This window comes from Crocodylus siamensis, chromosome 3 (genome assembly GCF_052110815.1).
Source record: "Crocodylus siamensis isolate JL-2025a chromosome 3, ASM5211081v1, whole genome shotgun sequence".
In the NCBI taxonomy this organism is placed as follows: domain Eukaryota; kingdom Metazoa; phylum Chordata; order Crocodylia; family Crocodylidae; genus Crocodylus; species Crocodylus siamensis.
Genome location: NC_143397.1, coordinates 260,355,313 through 260,370,766, shown reverse-complemented (window position 1 = coordinate 260,370,766; position 15,454 = coordinate 260,355,313). Strand labels below are relative to the sequence as shown.

Below are 15,454 nucleotides of genomic sequence, written 5' to 3'. Positions count from 1 at the left end.
GCTCCGGCAGCGACACCCCAGAGCTTGGCCCAGGCAGAAAAAGAAATGCTGCGCCCAGCTCCATCCGCGGACAGAGCTCGTTGGTGGACGGAGCCACAAGCCGGTTGAAGCTGTTGTTCAAAACCGTTGCACAATGTGGGTTTCTTCATCTTCCCTTGCACAGGCTCAGAGGCTGCAGTCATCCCTCTCCAGCCTGTGCAGGGGCCTTGGCTACACACATCAGGTTTGCTCGATTTAAATGAAGCCTGCTGTAGTGGAACCAGTGCAAGTCTTTGAGTGGCCACATACTGTGGTTTAAAAACAATCAGAAATTGGGAAGGGCAGAAAGTTGATATGGGAAGCTAGGGACATCAGGGGAAAATTACCTTTTCAAGTATGCTAGCAAGAAAATGAATCCTTGCAAATGCTGCAGGTGAGCAGCTAGAATGATGTAGAAAGGGCAGAACGAGTCTAGAAATCGCCCTGTTCTGTATTTGGAAAGAAGCTGGACAATGTTCTCATATCATGTAGAGATGATAAATCATTTTCCAATCAGGACAAAGCTGGCTGAGGAGACTGCAGGGCTCCAGCTGTTAATTTTTAACAAAGTCTGGGCTGGCAGGGAAATGCCAGGAGTCCAGGAGAGCACGAATCACGCTGCCGGTGCTGCCTCTGGCCACGAGTTGCAGGAGTGTGAAGCCCACAGGTCTGAACTTCTGCAGGAGGCCACCGAGGGATCGGGACATTTGGAGCCTGTTCACAAACACTGGGATGGGCAGAATCAGTACGGTAGATAAGGGAAGCAGGTGGGGCGGCATGACCAGACATGCACGACTGCTAGGCAGGAACGTCGTTCTTCTTTGCATTCGTTAATTAGCCAAGCATGAGGTGCAGCGATGCAGCCCTGAAGAAAAGGGGTAGACTAGAAACATGCCTGGGACGTGTTTAACCCCTCGCTATCCCGGCCCGCAGCTGAGCTGATCACCTGGCTGCGAGCACGAATAAAGGGCACGCTAAGTCCAGAGCTGGTGCGTGTGCATTTGAGCCACTGTGGCCGGCCCTAGCAGGCCCTTGGCAAGGGCAACAGGTCAGCCCTGGCGCAGGTGGGCAAGGGGACCCACAATCATAGGCCCCTTTGCTGGACCCATCTGCTCTGACTCGGCCTCCAGGCAAAGGATGGGGATCTGATCGGTGCCTGAGATGACGGTTTCCTGGAAATTAGGCTTTGCCGAACAAGCCTGATTTCATTCCCAGCTGAGCTTGGTTGAGGGTCACCTGGGCTCAGAACCGGCTGGCGGGCACCTCCAAAGGTGCATCCTCCAGGCCTGGATCTGGACCAGCCCCGCGCACGGGGAGCGAAGGTGCTTTCCCTGCCGGGGGACCTTGCTGGCAACATGGGGTGGATAGCGCTGGGGACAGGGTGGTCATTCAGAGCGATCCGTATCTCATGGGAGCGCCGCCAGTGCCAAGAGCACGCTGCTGGAGCGGGGAAAGGGACCCGGGGCTGGAGAAACACCTTGCAGGAGAGACCTGGGGAGCTTCTCCAGGGGAGGCTGGGAAGGGGGCCAGCTCCGGCGCTAGGGCTGAGGAGGAAGGCCAGGTCCTGAGGGGCTCTGCAGCCTGGCAGGGAGGCCAGAGCAAGGGCCAGGAGCTGCAGTGGACAAGCTCAAACCACAGATAAGGCACTGATTGTTCGCCACGCAGGGATGAGTCCCAGAAACGACGCCGGGGGAGTAGGGACTCTTCCTCATCTGGACGCCTTCAGATGCAGCCCAGTGGCTCCATCCAAGAGGCTCTTGCCCAGTGCAAGTCACTGGGGCCTGTGGGAGTGGGGTGACGGCCTCTGGGCCGTGACGCACGGGTCACTCACAGGCGGGAGGAGAAGGCGGAGGAGCGTGCTGCAGACCAGAGACCGTCCCGGGGCAAGGCCGGGGCCCCCAGCAGTGCAGACCCCAGCAGACAAGGTTCTTTGGGTAAATCCGATATCTTTCATTTACTATTATTGGCCTAATAATAATTAATTATTATGGGTCTAATAAAAGATATCGGACTTACCCAAAGAACCTTGCCTGCCTTGCCCTTAGACCAACAGGGCTACAGCCTCGACCCCTGACCCCCGCAGCGGACCCAGGACGCGCGTCTCAATCCGGGGGCCCCGCGGATGGCGCACACCCCTCCGCGCAGCCAGGACAGCGCCTGGGTGAGGGGGGCTTTCGGCGGCCTCTGGAGCCCCCCAGGCCTCCGGGCAGGGCGGCAGGAGGTGACCTGAGCTCCACTGCTCAGCTTCTCCAACAGACACCAGCCTTGGGCCGTTTGGGGCCTGATTCCAGGTCCCCGCCTGGAGGCATCGGCCTCTGACCCTGAAGTTGGTTCTTTATTTCTGGTTCCTTGTTCCCAGTTCCCATATCCTAACAAGAGAGAATTGATTGGCACATTGTGCGCGGGCCCAAGTTTGCACCACTGCTGGGGAAGGTTGGCGGTGGGGAACGTGCCCCAGCCATCCAAGCCCAAAAGCCAGTTCCTTATTCCAGCCATTATACTTAGTACAGTGGCCGGGGGTGCTGTCAGCGGGCAGCCTGGCATGGCCAAACCGTGCTTTGAACCGGGCAGGACTGTGGTCAGGGGTCTCTGGGGCTGTCCCCCAATCGCATCACCACAAAATTTGGGGTGCCCCAAGAAGTATTTTGCCCCATAATCCCATCCTAATCTGACCTTCATTTAGGGCTCTGTACTTGATGTGGGATATTATTTTACATATTAATTAGTACATATGCATAGCTAATGAAATTCTCTTTCTTTAGGATGTGTCATTCATTAATAACAAGCTCTTACTGGGTCTAGATTAGCTTTGGAAAAGGAATAAAGAACTGGGGACAAGGAACCAACTTCAACCTCACGGCCTCTGGGGCGAGCTGGGCTGGCCCAGCGGCTCCCGGAGAGCACGGGGTGCACACGGGTGCAGGGACCCAGCCGGGGGCAGGCCGAGCCCTTCTCCTGCCTTTTCCCTCGGAGGAGCTGCGGGCGCAGCGGTGCCAGGGCTGTTGCTGCAGAGAGCGGCGTGTCGGCGGGTGCAGGATGTTGGTGGTCTGGGCTCTCTGTATTAACCCTTGCAGCAGCAGGGTGTTGGCGACTGCAGCCCCTGTATCCCGGGGGCAGGGGCGCAGGCGATGCCTGGGGCCGCGTCAGGGTTGACAGTAATTTTATGAAGGGTTTAGATAATGGTTTGTCTGGGATGGTTTGGACGAGGCTGATGCTGCCTCGGGCCGGGGTTGGACTAGATGCGATCGCGGCACTGGGATTTGATAATCTCTGCGCTTGCTGCGGCTCTGCCCCACCAGCGCGTGCTGCAGGGGATCCAGGACCGGCAGCAGCAGCCTTGACGCCCGTCTGGTGGCGGGGACCGAGGCCCGCTTCGTGCCCGGGCGCATACGGGCAGGCCGCGGCGGTCTCTAGTCGACGGAGGTGCAGACCCTGGTGCGCTTGCTGCAGAGGCCACTGGACCTTGCGCCAGGACAGCTGCTGCTGCTTCCCGCCTGGGGCCAGCCCCAGCGCAGGGCACATCGAGACCAGGCAGGAGGAGGTGAGGCTGGCGCCAGCCCTGGGCACTGGCTCTGGACACGGGCGCTGCGGGGTGCTCTGGGCAGGGGGTGCAGTGCTGAGGTCGGCCCCCCCTTGCATTCCTGCTTCAATCCAAGTTTGAAGCCAATGGCCTGGCCCTGGCAGCTGCGAGGGGGTCACTTGACTTGAGGGCCCAGTGTCTCCCTCCCGATTCTTTCTAAACCCTTCACTCCACAGGTGTTAACGACCCGCTCTCCTTTTTAATGGCCTCAGTGATGCCCCATTAACAAGCTGTACTTTCTGCTGCTGTCCCAGGGCTGTTCCTGCTGATGAAGCCCCTTTGTCCCGGTTGGTGATGCATTGTCAAGATGCTCAAGAAGGCTGGATTTTAGAAATCTGCAGAAAAGAGAGGTACTTTGACTGCTAATGACTCCAGCACTGATGAACCATCTTTGGATTATTGTCTGCTAAATTCATTGTGTTTTTAATACATAATACAAGCTACTGTACATGCATGTTCCACGGAAGTCGCATTTTCTTTGCTTTGATCTTAGATGAATAATCCAGCCCTGGGGCCCTGGCTGCTAAGTAAAGCTTCTGGTTTCTTTTTAGCAGGAGAAAAAGCCATGCTGCACCACACCGTACCGCGCCCCCCCTCCCCCCGGTGAGTCAAGTGTGCAAGCCCTGGGAAGAGCTGGGGGCAGAGGACACTCGGGTCAGGTTGCTGCGAGCGCAGTGGAAAGACAAACAGCAGCTGGTCCCTGCCAGGCTTTCGGTTTTGGTTTGGTTTGGTGCTGGGAGCCGGCTGTAGCCAGCAGCTCTGTGCAGGGGTGTGGAGGGGCTGGGAGCTCGCTATGGCTCCGGCCCGGGGAGGAGCGGGAAGGGGCTGCCAGATACAGCGGGAGGACGGGCAGCGAGCAGGGCGCGGGGAAGGGAGAGGTCAGCAGAGGAGGCTCCAGAAGTCCAGGGCCCCGGCGGAGGTGCATTTGGCGGAGGGAAGCCACCCCTGCGGAGCAAGAGAGGGTGGCTGCTCTGGCAGGGATCCCTGGCCCCACCGCCTGCCCAAACTCCTGGCTTGGGTTTGCGCGACCAGGGTGTCAAACTGAGGCCCCAGCCTGGGCTTGTGCTTACAGGAGTTCAGGCAGCTGCCACAGAGGGAGAAGCGAAATGCCAGGAGCCCGGCATGCCCTGGGCATCTCCATCCCAGAGCCCTGCCAGCACCCGCGCCTGCAGGCCCCTGTAGTGACGGCACGTCTGACCTCTGTGAACATTGCGTGTGTGACCCCCGTAGTGAGCACGGCTCATGTGACCCCTGCAGAGAACATTGCACTTACAACCCTGCAGTGAGCACTGAGGGTAACTGAGGATGTGGAAGTGAAAGGAAGAGGGCTGGAAAGCCCCCGTGGGTTTATTAGAGCAGATTGTACTGGGCTCAGCGAGAGCTGCGCTGGCGATAAGATAACGGCCTTGCTCACCAGCCAGGGTGAGCTGGGGTGGGGCGGGAGAGCCGGATCCCATTGGGCAGCACCAGCAGGGGACTGGGGCAGCCATGCGGGCAGGTCCTCAAGCCCCAGTGTCAGGACCAATTTCAGTGGTTAGTGACGACCCTGAGCGTGGCACGCGCCCGGAGCCCAGGGCCCGCGGCCGAGAGCTGTGCCTCCCCCAGCGCAGGTGCAGAGACAGCTGCTGGGGCTGCGGATTGGGACGGGGGTGGTCTGACCACACGTGAGGACAGGGCAGGGCCAGGGGCAGCGAGGGCTGCGGGGCCCGGGGCCGCTGGGGAAGCACGGGCAGGGGAGCGCCTGGGCTGCAGGACAGCAGGGACAAGAGCTCGGGCAGGCCGGGGCGAGGAGCTGTCTCTGCCCGAGGCAGTCGACCTGCCCGGGACGGGGTGAGCAGCCAGGGGGTGGCTGCAGCTACTGGGGGGGCTGGGGGTCGCAGCCAGGACACCTGGGTCCCGCATTCAATCCTTTGCTTGCTGCAAGTCCCTCGGGGCTGGCGGGTCCCTGCCTCACCCAGGGCTCGGCCTCCCTGCAGGGGCTGCAGAGGACGGCTTCGCTCCCCCGGCGCTGTGAGCGGCCCCGGGGTGCTGCGCAGGACGCCCCCGTTGCGATGAGACAACTTCTGTGCCCAGCCCTTTCGAGTCACAAGAAACCGGCCCCGGGCTCCTGTGTGTGTCCCCACGCGGAGGTGGGCAGTGTCACACCGTGTCCTGAAACCTCGCGCTTCCCACCGCAGCACTTGGGCAGCGTGGCCCGGGCCAGCAGCCAGCAAACAGGGGAGCCAGCTGCAGCCAGGGCCCGAGTCACTGAGTAACCAGGCAGCCAGGAAACCCGGCCCTCCCTCACCTTTGTCCTGCTCGTTGGTTCGTCATTAACTTTGGGAGCTGCAGCTCCTCTCCGGTGAGTCCGGGCCCCGTGGCTCTGGGGTGCCGTGGGAGGGACAGCGCCGGCACTGCCACGTGTGGGAGCCAGGAAGCCAGACCTGTTCGTCGGGCCACAGCACGGAGGCCTTGGCACGCGCTCCAAACACGCCTACAGCAAGAATGCATTGCTCAAACATGGGGCGGCACGGGGCAGGTCGCACCAGAGCCCAGTGACAACCAGCGCTGCGGCCACACGCTGCTCCGGGCTGCACCGGGCCGGCTCCCTGCATCTAGCCCACCTGGATGGGCGACAGTGCAGCCGCACACATGACGCTGCTGTCCGCCGGGCACGTGGGTAAGGGCTGCGCTCGGGCAGGCGGCAGGGCCGGAGCAGGGCACAGGCGGGAGCAGCCGCGGGCAGACGGGCGGCGTCGCAGTTGGATGGGAAAGGGGTTTCCAGCCGCAGGATCCCGGGACCGCTTCCCCTGGCTGCAGGAGGTGCCCGTCTGCCCTGGCACCGGGGTCCTGAGGCCACTGGTATCTGGTAGGTCCTGAGAGCTGCTGGTAACAGGCCAAGCGCAGTAACAAGGAACAAAGGCCACAAACTGACGGAGAGCAGATTTAGGCTGGACAAAACTTCTTCGCAGTGAGGGTGGCCACAATCTGAAGCGGGCTCCAAGGGGGTGGTCTCTCCCCTCCCTGGGGGGCTTTAAGAGGAGGCTGGACATGCACCTGGCGGGGTCATCTGCCCCGGGCAGGGGTTGGACTCGATTATCTGCCGAGGTCCTTTCCGACCCGAGCATTGATGAATCTATGAAACAGCCGTCTCCCCTCCTGCGGGCATCGCCTGGGGAGCCTTGCAGGGGATCGGGGCATGGATGGGGGCTGAGACTGCCCTCTGCGTGCAGGCAGCTGGGCGAGACTTGCCCAGGCCCGTGCCCCTGGGGCAGGTGCAGCAAGCAGAAGAAAAGGGGCCGGAGGCTGCCGTCCCCCAGCCCCGCGAGCGGCACCGAGGGCCAGGCCGGGCCGTGCCCATGCCCCACGGGCTCAGGTCCTCCTGCGCTGAGCGCTGCCTGGGATGGGGGCTGGGGCTAGGGGCCGAACTCAGTGCCACGAGCTCCAGGTCCCGGGGGCTTCGGCAGGACCTCAGAGTCCTCCCAGCCGACACCTGCCCGGGGCTCGGGCAGGGCACCTCCAGCTGTGATGGCTGGTTGTGAGCTGGGTTAGCGCAGCACCCGGGACCCCCCGGCACTGGCCCTGTGCATCCCAGACCGAGGAGGGATCCCTGCTCAAGGGCTCCTGGTGCACGGGCCACTGAGCCACGCCGCAGCCAGGAGATCAATGGACCAGCGGTGGCTGCTGCCTTCGGGGTGGAAAGGGCAGCTCAGCCCACGCCCTGGCAGACAGCCTCCAGCACCGGCTTGGCCCCATTCCTGGCACAGTGCTCTTGAACTCAGGCTCGGAAGTGACTCACCCAGGGCCGCCCGGCTGGTCAGTGGCAGAGCCAGGAACAGCCCCCGGCGCTCACGGGGCCCCGTGACGGGAACCCCGGGTCTCGTCTTCCAGGCCATTCCCGTGGCGAGCTGGACAGGCCTCTGGGGCAGCTCGTGGCACGACCCCAGCTGGGGCCAGCTGCAGAGCGGGCGCCAGAAGTGACTGTTGTCAGGGCCCTGCCAGGAACCCGGCCAGGGCCAGCGGCCCACGCCGCCTGCGGCTCTGCTAATGGCCCCTGACCCACTGCTGGGGAGAGCGGCCCCCCGGGCAGGCCCGGCAGCCGGGACGTCTTTGGAGACTGGCTCCGGGAAGCCTCCGGGATCCTCGCTCTCTGGACGCCGGGCCCCGACCCTGCTCCGGACTCTGGCTGTTGGGTCCAGCCCTGCCGTGGACTTGTCCTGGGCCTCGGGCTCTGCCCCGGGATCTCCCCTGGGCTCTGGCAACTTGGCGTCTGGCTCCTGCACTTTGACCTGGGCTCAGCCCCTGCCTCCCCGTGGCCTAACCACTAGGCCAGGCTGCTCACACTGCACTGGGGCAGGAGGGGATTCCCCGCTGCTCAGACTGGTGTGCCCTGGGGGGGTTGCCTTCCTCTGCAGCGGGGGCATGGCCTCGGCCTGGGCGCTCTATTAACCCTTGCAGCAGCAGGGCGTTGGTGCCCGCGGCCCCCCTGTATCCCGGGGGCAGGGGCAGGGGCGATGCCGGTAGTTTTACTAAGAGCTTGGACTTGTCTAGGCTAGTTTGTACAGGCCTGATCCTGCCTCATGCCAGGCTTGGAGTGGCTGTGACCCCGCAGGTCCCCTCTAGCACCCCGGCTCCGTGGCTCCATGAGGCTGTGAGGCCTGGGGCTGCAGCTTTGCGCCCCCGTGCACCTCCCCGTCTCCACGCCAGCTGCAGCTCTCACCCTCGTGCCTGCCGCTGTGTGCCCAGGCCCTGCCTCGCCACGCGGCAGCACGACCACCGCGGGACCCTGACGGAGCAGGGGCTGAGTCGAGCCCGTGAGCAAGAAGCGCGTGGAAAATGTGACTTCCCGGGATTGCAGGAAGTGCCAGTGTCTTACCCTGAGCCAAGCACCGGTCCAGCCAGCTCGGCATCCTGCCTCCCACGGCGGCCGGCAGAGCGCGGATGCTCGAAGAGAACCGCCTTCCCCTGAGGCTCCCCTGCACCGGGAGACGTCTGCCCCAGCTGCTCCCCGCCCCGAGCCAAAGCAGGTCACGGTCCCCGGCGAGCAGGGGCTGCCCCGAGACCCGCCCAGACACCAGCAGTGGCGGGACCAGCCGGAGCCGGTGTGGCAGCGTGTCCCCAGAGCTCCCAGCGGCCGGTCTGGCCCGTCCCAGGGGCTGCTGGGGAGGCCGAGCGGCCGAGGAGCGGGCGCGTCGGAGGTCGTGGCTGGAGGCAGAGCCACACGTGGGGATCGCGGCCGTGAGCTAGTGGCCGCGGGCTGGAGCGTCTCTGTGCCGCGCACGCAGCAGGCTGGGTCGGACGTCCAGGCCCGTCCGGCTCCGCCGCGCTGGGGACACCACAAGCCCCTCCGTAAGTGGGTGGAGAGCGGGGCTCCCGGCGTCGAGCGGGGAGAGCGGGCGAGGCACCGGTTCCCGCCGTGAGGCTGCGCCTGCGGCGGGCCGCGGTGGCGGCGGTCTCCCGCCCCGCACGCCGGGGCCCTGGCTGCAGCGCTGGGCCTGGCACTGCCGCACCCGGGCCTGGCACTGGAGCCGGGCGCGGGGCCCCTCGTCGGGGGTCGTCCCGCCAGACCCGAGCGCCCCGCCGCGACACGCGTGGCCCCGCCGCCGGGGGGGGCGGGGCGGGGCGGGGCGAGGGGGGGGGCTGCTCGCTGTCCGGGGGCGGCCGCCCCGCCCCGCCCCGCCCCGGCCCGGCCCGGCCCGGCTCCCGCGCGGGGTGAGGCGTGGGGCCGGCCCGGCTCCCGCGCGGGTGAGGCGTGGCGGGGCCCGACGGGCGGACGCGGGGGCAGAGCCGGGGGCGGGCGGCAGAGCCGAGCCGAGGGCCGGGGCAGCCCCCCATCCCGCTCCGGCTGCTTCAGCGCTCGGTAGATGCGGGTCGCGGGACCTGAGCGCAGGGCCGCCCGAGCCGGGTCAGACCTGCCCAACCGCCCCTGAAAGGCCCCGGGGGGGGGGGGGACGCCCCCGCGGAGCCCCTCCCTCCCTGTGTTTCCTGATGCCCGCCTGGGTCTGCTGTCCCTCGCTGTGACCATTGCTCCGTGGTACCCACCGCAGCGTCTCCGATCCCTGGCTGCGTCGGCAGGCCCCCTCCCAGCCGTCTCTTGCGGAGGCTCGAGGGTCCAGGGCCCTCAGTCTCGCCTCGTCCGGCTTGTCCTGTAAGCCCCTGACCACACGAGGGGTCCTCTGGACCCTCCCGCGTCTTCCGCAGCCCTCTCGAGGTGCGGCGCCCAGAACCGGACCGCGCGCGGCCTGAGCAGCGCCGCGGAGGGGAAGTATCGCTCCTTGCATCTCTTCATCGTGCATCTGCAGCTGCACGATAAAGTGCGGGTAGCTTTGCTGGCGATTTCGTCACACTGACGACTCGTGTTCATCTTGGATCCGCTCCTGTGCGGATGAGAGGGTCGCGCCCCAGGCGGTCGGCGGGCTGGATATTTCCACACCCCAGACGCCCCGGACCACCCCGAGGGGCATCTCCGAGGGGCAGCGCAGCCCCTTAAGGGAGACGCAGCGTCCCCGTGCCCCAGATGCCGGGTGCTGCCCCGCCGCGCTCACCCGCCTCTCTCTGCAGGAGACGTCGAGACGGGCGCGCCGCCCCTGGGACCGGCCTCTGCAGACGCAGCGGGGCTCAGCCCCCCGGCAGCCAGCGCCCCCCACAAGTCGGCACCTGCCCCCTCCAGCTGGCCGCCCCTGCGCCAGCCGGCCATGGTGCTGCGTGAGTCCCCGTTCCCCAACCGGGTCCTGGGGGGCCTGTACGGCCTGGCCCAGTGCCTGCTGTACCCCAGCTTCTGGGCAGCCAACGGCCTCCTGGACCTCAAGGAGACCACGGTGGAGCGGGAGCAGCACCGGCACCAGCACTGCCCCCCCTACGCCCTGCGGGCCGCGGCCAGGGGCTCGGTGCTGGTGCTGCTCCTCCTCCTCTCGCTGCCCGTGGCCCTGCTGGGCCTGGTGCTGTGGCTGCCTCTGCAGGCCGCTCGCCGGCCCTTCGCCTACCAGCACACCGTGCCCGCCGAGCCACAGCAAGGCTGGGAGCTGCCGGGCCGCAACCGGGCCTTCACCTTCGTCTCCGCCAACGTCTGCCTGCTGCCCAACGGCCTGGCCAAGTTCAGCAACCTGGGGCAGATGCGGCAGCGGGCAGCCATCCTGGCCAAGCGGCTCACGCCGCCCGCCAGCTCCTACGGGGCCATGCATCACAGCCCCCAGGTGCCGGGGGCCGGCGGCCACAGGGATGAGCCCGAGGGGAGGATCACGGCGTCCTTGCCCGCGGAGCTGGACTTCCTGTGCCTGCAGGAGGTGTTCGACAGACGGGCAGCTGCCGTGCTGCGCCAGCAGCTGGGCGCGCACTTCGAGCACATCCTGTACGACGTCGGCGTCTACGGCTTCCGCCGCGGCTGCAGCTTCAAGGTGCTCAACAGCGGGCTCTTCCTGGCCAGCCGCTACCCGGTGCTGGGCGTGCAGTACCACTGCTACCCCAACGCCATCTTCGAGGACGCCTTCGCCGCCAAGGGGATGCTCTCCGTCCAGGTGAGGGGCCCTGCGGGGCCGTGCGGGGCTGGCAGGTGCCCAGCGTGCGGTGTGCCCTCCCCTCACGTTGCATGCAGGCCGTGCTGCATAAATGCGTGCACTCAAGTGGCCACACACGTGTGCCCCCCCATGTACGTACACACATACATACCCGTACCCACACATGCAGAAGCAGGCTCTGGTGCAGGGAGCGGGGTCCAGCAGAGAGGGAGGTGCTGGGGGTTGCCAAGCAGCTGGGGTGGGGTGGTCGTGTCTGCCCAGCCGCCCTTGCCCTGGGGCACCCTGTGCTGCTGCAGTCAGTCTTGCCCTCTTGCCCGGGTGTTTCCCTGGGCGATGGGGAAGGGTCTGCACCCTGTGATTTCCATGACCCCGGAGCTTGGCGGCTGCTGCCCCACCACGAGCCCCCCCCAGCTGTGACAGTGTTTGCCCCGTGTGCACCAGGTGCTGCTCGGGATGGCGCAGGGGGAGCGCATCGTGGGCTACATCAACTGCACACACCTGTTTGCTCCAGCTGGTGAGTGCATGGGTGTGTGTACACACCCCGGCGTTGCACGTGTGTGTGTTTGTGCAAATAAGCATGTGTACACAAGTGTGTACATGTGCTTACATGGGGATGTCTGTACTGTGTGCTTGTGCATATGGATGCATACATGCGCGCGTGTGTGTGTGTGCATGCAGATGGACATGTATGCACAGAAGGGGAGGAGTGTGTTTGCACATACAGTGTGTGTGTGTGTGAACGTGGCATGCTTGTGCCTGTGGATGCATGTATGTATGTGTGTTTCTGCACATGGGAATGCACGTGCATGGTGCACATGCACATGTGTCTGTGCATGTGTGCGTGTAGGTATGTGTGCACGTGGACATGTATGCTCACAGGAGGATGTGTGCATGTATAGTGTGTGTATAGTGTGTTTGTGCATAAGGATGAATGTGTGTATATGCACATGGAGATGTGTGCACATGAGGATGCATGTGCATGCACGTGGTGTGCATGTGCATACGGGCATGTGTCTGCGCATGTGTGTGTGTGTGAGTGCGCACATGGGTGTGCACACAGGGGTGTGTGTGCCAGGGGCTCTGGGGCCAGGGGCTGTGGTGAACAGTCCTCATGTCCCTTGCTCTGCTCGTGGACCAGCTGCAGCCTCCTGCTGCCCCCACACCCCACCAGGACAGGGCTGAGCTTGTCCCCGGTTCCTTGGTGTGGGGGACCAGAGGCCACATCCCACCCCCGTCTCAGGCAGCACCCCACAGCCAGGGGCAAAGCCCCCAGGCGGGTGGGGGAGCTGCCCTGGCCGTGGGCAGTGACGCACGGGTGCCCGCAGACGGCGCGCAGATCCGGAGCGAGCAGCTGACGCTGGGGCTGCACTGGATCCAGCAGTTCCAGGACGCGCAGGCACAGCACGGCGACCTCATCGCCTTCGACATCCTCTGCGGGGACCTCAACTTCGACAACTGCTCCAGAGGTATGGGGAGGGAGGGTGGGGGAGGGCACCGGCTGGGGTGGAGGGGCTGGGGGGCAGCTGACCCGCGGTGTCTCTGCAGGGGATGAGGTGGAGCAGAACCATCCGCTCTTCCACCAGTACCAGGACCCGTGCCGCCTGGCGCCCCGGAAGGAAAAGGCCTGGGCCATCGGTAAGAGCCCCCCATGCAGGGCCAGGGGGCCGGGGCCCACTCAGCATTGACCCCAGCCCCCACTCCTGACCTCCAGCCCTGGGCTCCCCCAGCCCTGCCCCTGCCTCTCACTCCCGACCCACAGCCCCTGCTGTCCCAGCCCTGCCCCCTACACACAGACACACACGTGCACACCCATGCACTGCCCTGCTGACACAGGTGGGCGCCCCCCCAGCTCTTGCGGGGCCATGCAGGGCACTGCACGCTGCGGGGAGCGGCGGGGGCAGCTCTCACCCGCTCTTCCCGTGCAGGCACCCTCCTGAGGTACCTCAAGATCCACGACGAGGCCGTGTCCACCCCCGAAAATCTGGAGAGGTGCAGAGTGCCCGGGGCTGGGGTGGGGTCTGGGGGGCCGGGCAGATTGGGTGAGAAGTTGGAGGTGGGGGACAAGGGCACTTGGAGCTTGCAGGGGGCAGAGATCAGGCCCCGGGGGCCCTACCCTGGGAACATGCCCTCCCCTGAGAACCGGTAGGTGCTGGGCGGGGGGCAGAGGGACAGGACCCCCTTCACGTCCCGGCATCGCCCCCAGCACGCTGGAGCAGTGGGAGGGGCAGCGCGAGTACCTGGAGCCGCCCATCCTGCCCAACGGGCGCCCTGACCCCGCCGCCGAGATGACAGACTGGAGTGGGCGGCGCGTGGATTACATCCTGCACCGTGCGCACCCCGGCCCGCTTGGCCTGCACTCGGTGAGCCGCCCAACCCGCGTCCCGGCGGGAGCAGGACGCCCCCAGCCCTGGGGGGCTCCAAGACGCTGCGGTGTCCCGGGTGGGGCGCGGAGGCAGCTGTGGACCCTGCGTGGTGGGGGGGAAGGGGTGCTGCTCAAGCCACCCCTGGGGGAGCTGGGTGCAGCCGGGCACCCTGGACTGCTGCCCATAGCCGAGGGCCCGGACTCGCGGGTTCCCTGCGGCCCCAGTGAGCCGTGCGGCCCCAGGGCGTGCCCCTGCCTCAGTCTCCCCTGCCCCCGTGGCAGCCAGGTGACCCTGTGCCCAACACCTGGGCCACGTGCCCCTGCCTCCCAGCGTGCGGAGCCCGCCTGCACCGCATGCTGGGATATGGGGTCCGTCCCTGGGGGAGGTGGGGGTGCAGCCAGCCACCCCCAGCTCTGACACCCCCTGCTCGGTCCTGCCCTGCAGGAGGTGGAGACGGTCTCCTTCATCACCCAGCTGGCCGGCTGCTCCGACCACGTAGCCGTGGGGCTGCGGCTCTCTGTGTCCCCAGTGCAGCAGTGACCACAGTGAGCGGCGCGAACCCCGGAGTCCGGCGCATGGAGGGGGAGCTGCTCCACGCTGGCCAGGCCTCCACGGGGACGGCAGCTGCTGCTGTGGCCTCCGTGGCCATGCCGGGCAAAGCGCAGCCCGGGGGAGCCGAGCCCCGAGAGCAGATGGAGAGGGCAGAGCCGCTCCCAGCTCCCCCGCCTGGCACAGCCCAGCCGTGTCCTGCCTCGGCGTGCTTCCTGACACACATGCGTGCCAGGGGAGCGGCGTGGTCCTGTGCAGCAGCCTGAGTCCTGGGGCCGTGATGCCCACCTGAGCCCAGCCCAGGGCATTGTGGAGGTGAAGCAGGCACAGCGCTGGGGACAGGAGCAGGCAGCCCCGAGCCCATCTAGGCTGTGCTGGCTGGGCCAGCGCCAGGGCGAAGCCCCAGGCACCGATCCTGCTTCTGCACGGTGCAGAATAAAGGCCTGGTGTCGTGAGCTGGTGTCGCGTGGCCGGGGCCTGCGGGGGGGTGGGGGGGCGCCTCTGTGCTGTTGGGCTCATGCCTGCGGTGGCTGCGCGTGTGGGAGGGGAGGGGACCAGAGCAATGGAGCTGATTGTCCTCCTGCTCCTGGGCAAGGGGCTAGCCGCCCCAAGGGGCCTCAAGCCAGACCCTAAATGGCAGGAATGTGACCAGGTCCACAGCTGGGGGGCAGCGCGGGGCCTGAGCCCATGCACCCATGGCCTTGGAGAAACCTCCAGTGGCCAAACCCCACGGGGCATCCATCATGTGCCCTCCGTTCACTGTGGAGGCTGAGCTCTGAAGCACTGTGCGTATGTGCGCCTACATGTGTACACATGCATGTGTGTGCACGTATCTGCTTGTGCGTGTGTGTGCTCATGTGCGCAAAGGCATGCCCCTCCACCTCTTCCCCACTGGCTGGACTCCGGAGCAGTCTGCTTGTGTGCAAGTATATGTGTAGGTGTGCACATGTGCAAGTGCATGCCCCTCCACCCTATTCCCACTCCCTCTCCCCTCCCAACATCCCCTGCAGCTGCAGGGCAACACTGGTCGAGTGAACCCCCAGGCCGCTGCCAACTGCCCACCCTGCCAAACCCCCCAAAGCAGCTCTGGCTGTGGCACCACACATCTGTCCCGGTGGAGACCCAGCGAGGAGCAGTATCAGGCCTTACACTGCTGCCTCTGAGGTCAGCCCATGCAGTGCCCCGGCCCAACACCCCAGGCAAGAGCCCCGGCTTGTGGACAGCCAGCTCAAGAGGCTGTGCAGGCAGCTGAGCCCGGGCAATGTGCGTGTGTGTACAGATACGCACGCTGCAGGTGTTTGATGTAGACACATGATGGCATGCTTGTGAGTACACACATGCACACGATACCATGTACATGTATGTACATGCACACAGCAGCATGTATATATACATATGCATGTACACAGGATGGGGAGTGCATATATGCACGATGGCAAGCACGCACATGC

General features: G+C 65.4%; 1 protein-coding gene across 5 annotated transcripts; it reads left to right on the top strand.

The window, feature by feature from the left end:
* The first annotated feature begins 6,061 nt into the window (after positions 1–6,061).
* LOC149869777 (sphingomyelin phosphodiesterase 5-like) lies at positions 6,062–14,458 on the top strand. Of its 5 annotated transcripts, none has more exons than XM_090040909.1 (8): positions 6,062–6,257; positions 10,139–11,091; positions 11,533–11,605; positions 12,417–12,557; positions 12,637–12,726; positions 13,017–13,080; positions 13,295–13,451; positions 13,899–14,458. In XM_090040909.1, the coding sequence occupies exons 1-8, from the start codon at positions 6,206–6,208 to the stop codon at positions 13,992–13,994; spliced, it is 1,626 nt and encodes a 541-aa protein (XP_089897035.1). In that variant the 5' UTR covers positions 6,062–6,205; the 3' UTR covers positions 13,995–14,458. The 5 variants fall into 5 exon arrangements, with proteins under 5 accessions (XP_089897035.1, XP_089897037.1, XP_089897036.1 ...); XM_090040911.1 differs by lacking the exon at positions 6,062–6,257 and adding an exon at positions 9,204–9,289; XM_090040910.1 differs by lacking the exon at positions 6,062–6,257 and adding an exon at positions 9,228–9,322.
* The last annotated feature ends 996 nt before the right edge of the window (positions 14,459–15,454 follow it).

Excerpts from the sequence above, each read along its gene's own strand:
- LOC149869777 (XM_090040909.1), top strand. The coding sequence starts at position 6,206 with ATGGGCGACAGTGCAGCCGCACACATGACGCTGCTGTCCGCCGGGCAC. Across the intron at positions 11,092-11,532 it reads AGGGGATGCTCTCCGTCCAG|GTGCTGCTCGGGATGGCGCA; the intron begins GTGAGGGGCCCT and ends CGTGTGCACCAG. Across the intron at positions 11,606-12,416 it reads ACACCTGTTTGCTCCAGCTG|ACGGCGCGCAGATCCGGAGC; the intron begins GTGAGTGCATGG and ends GGGTGCCCGCAG.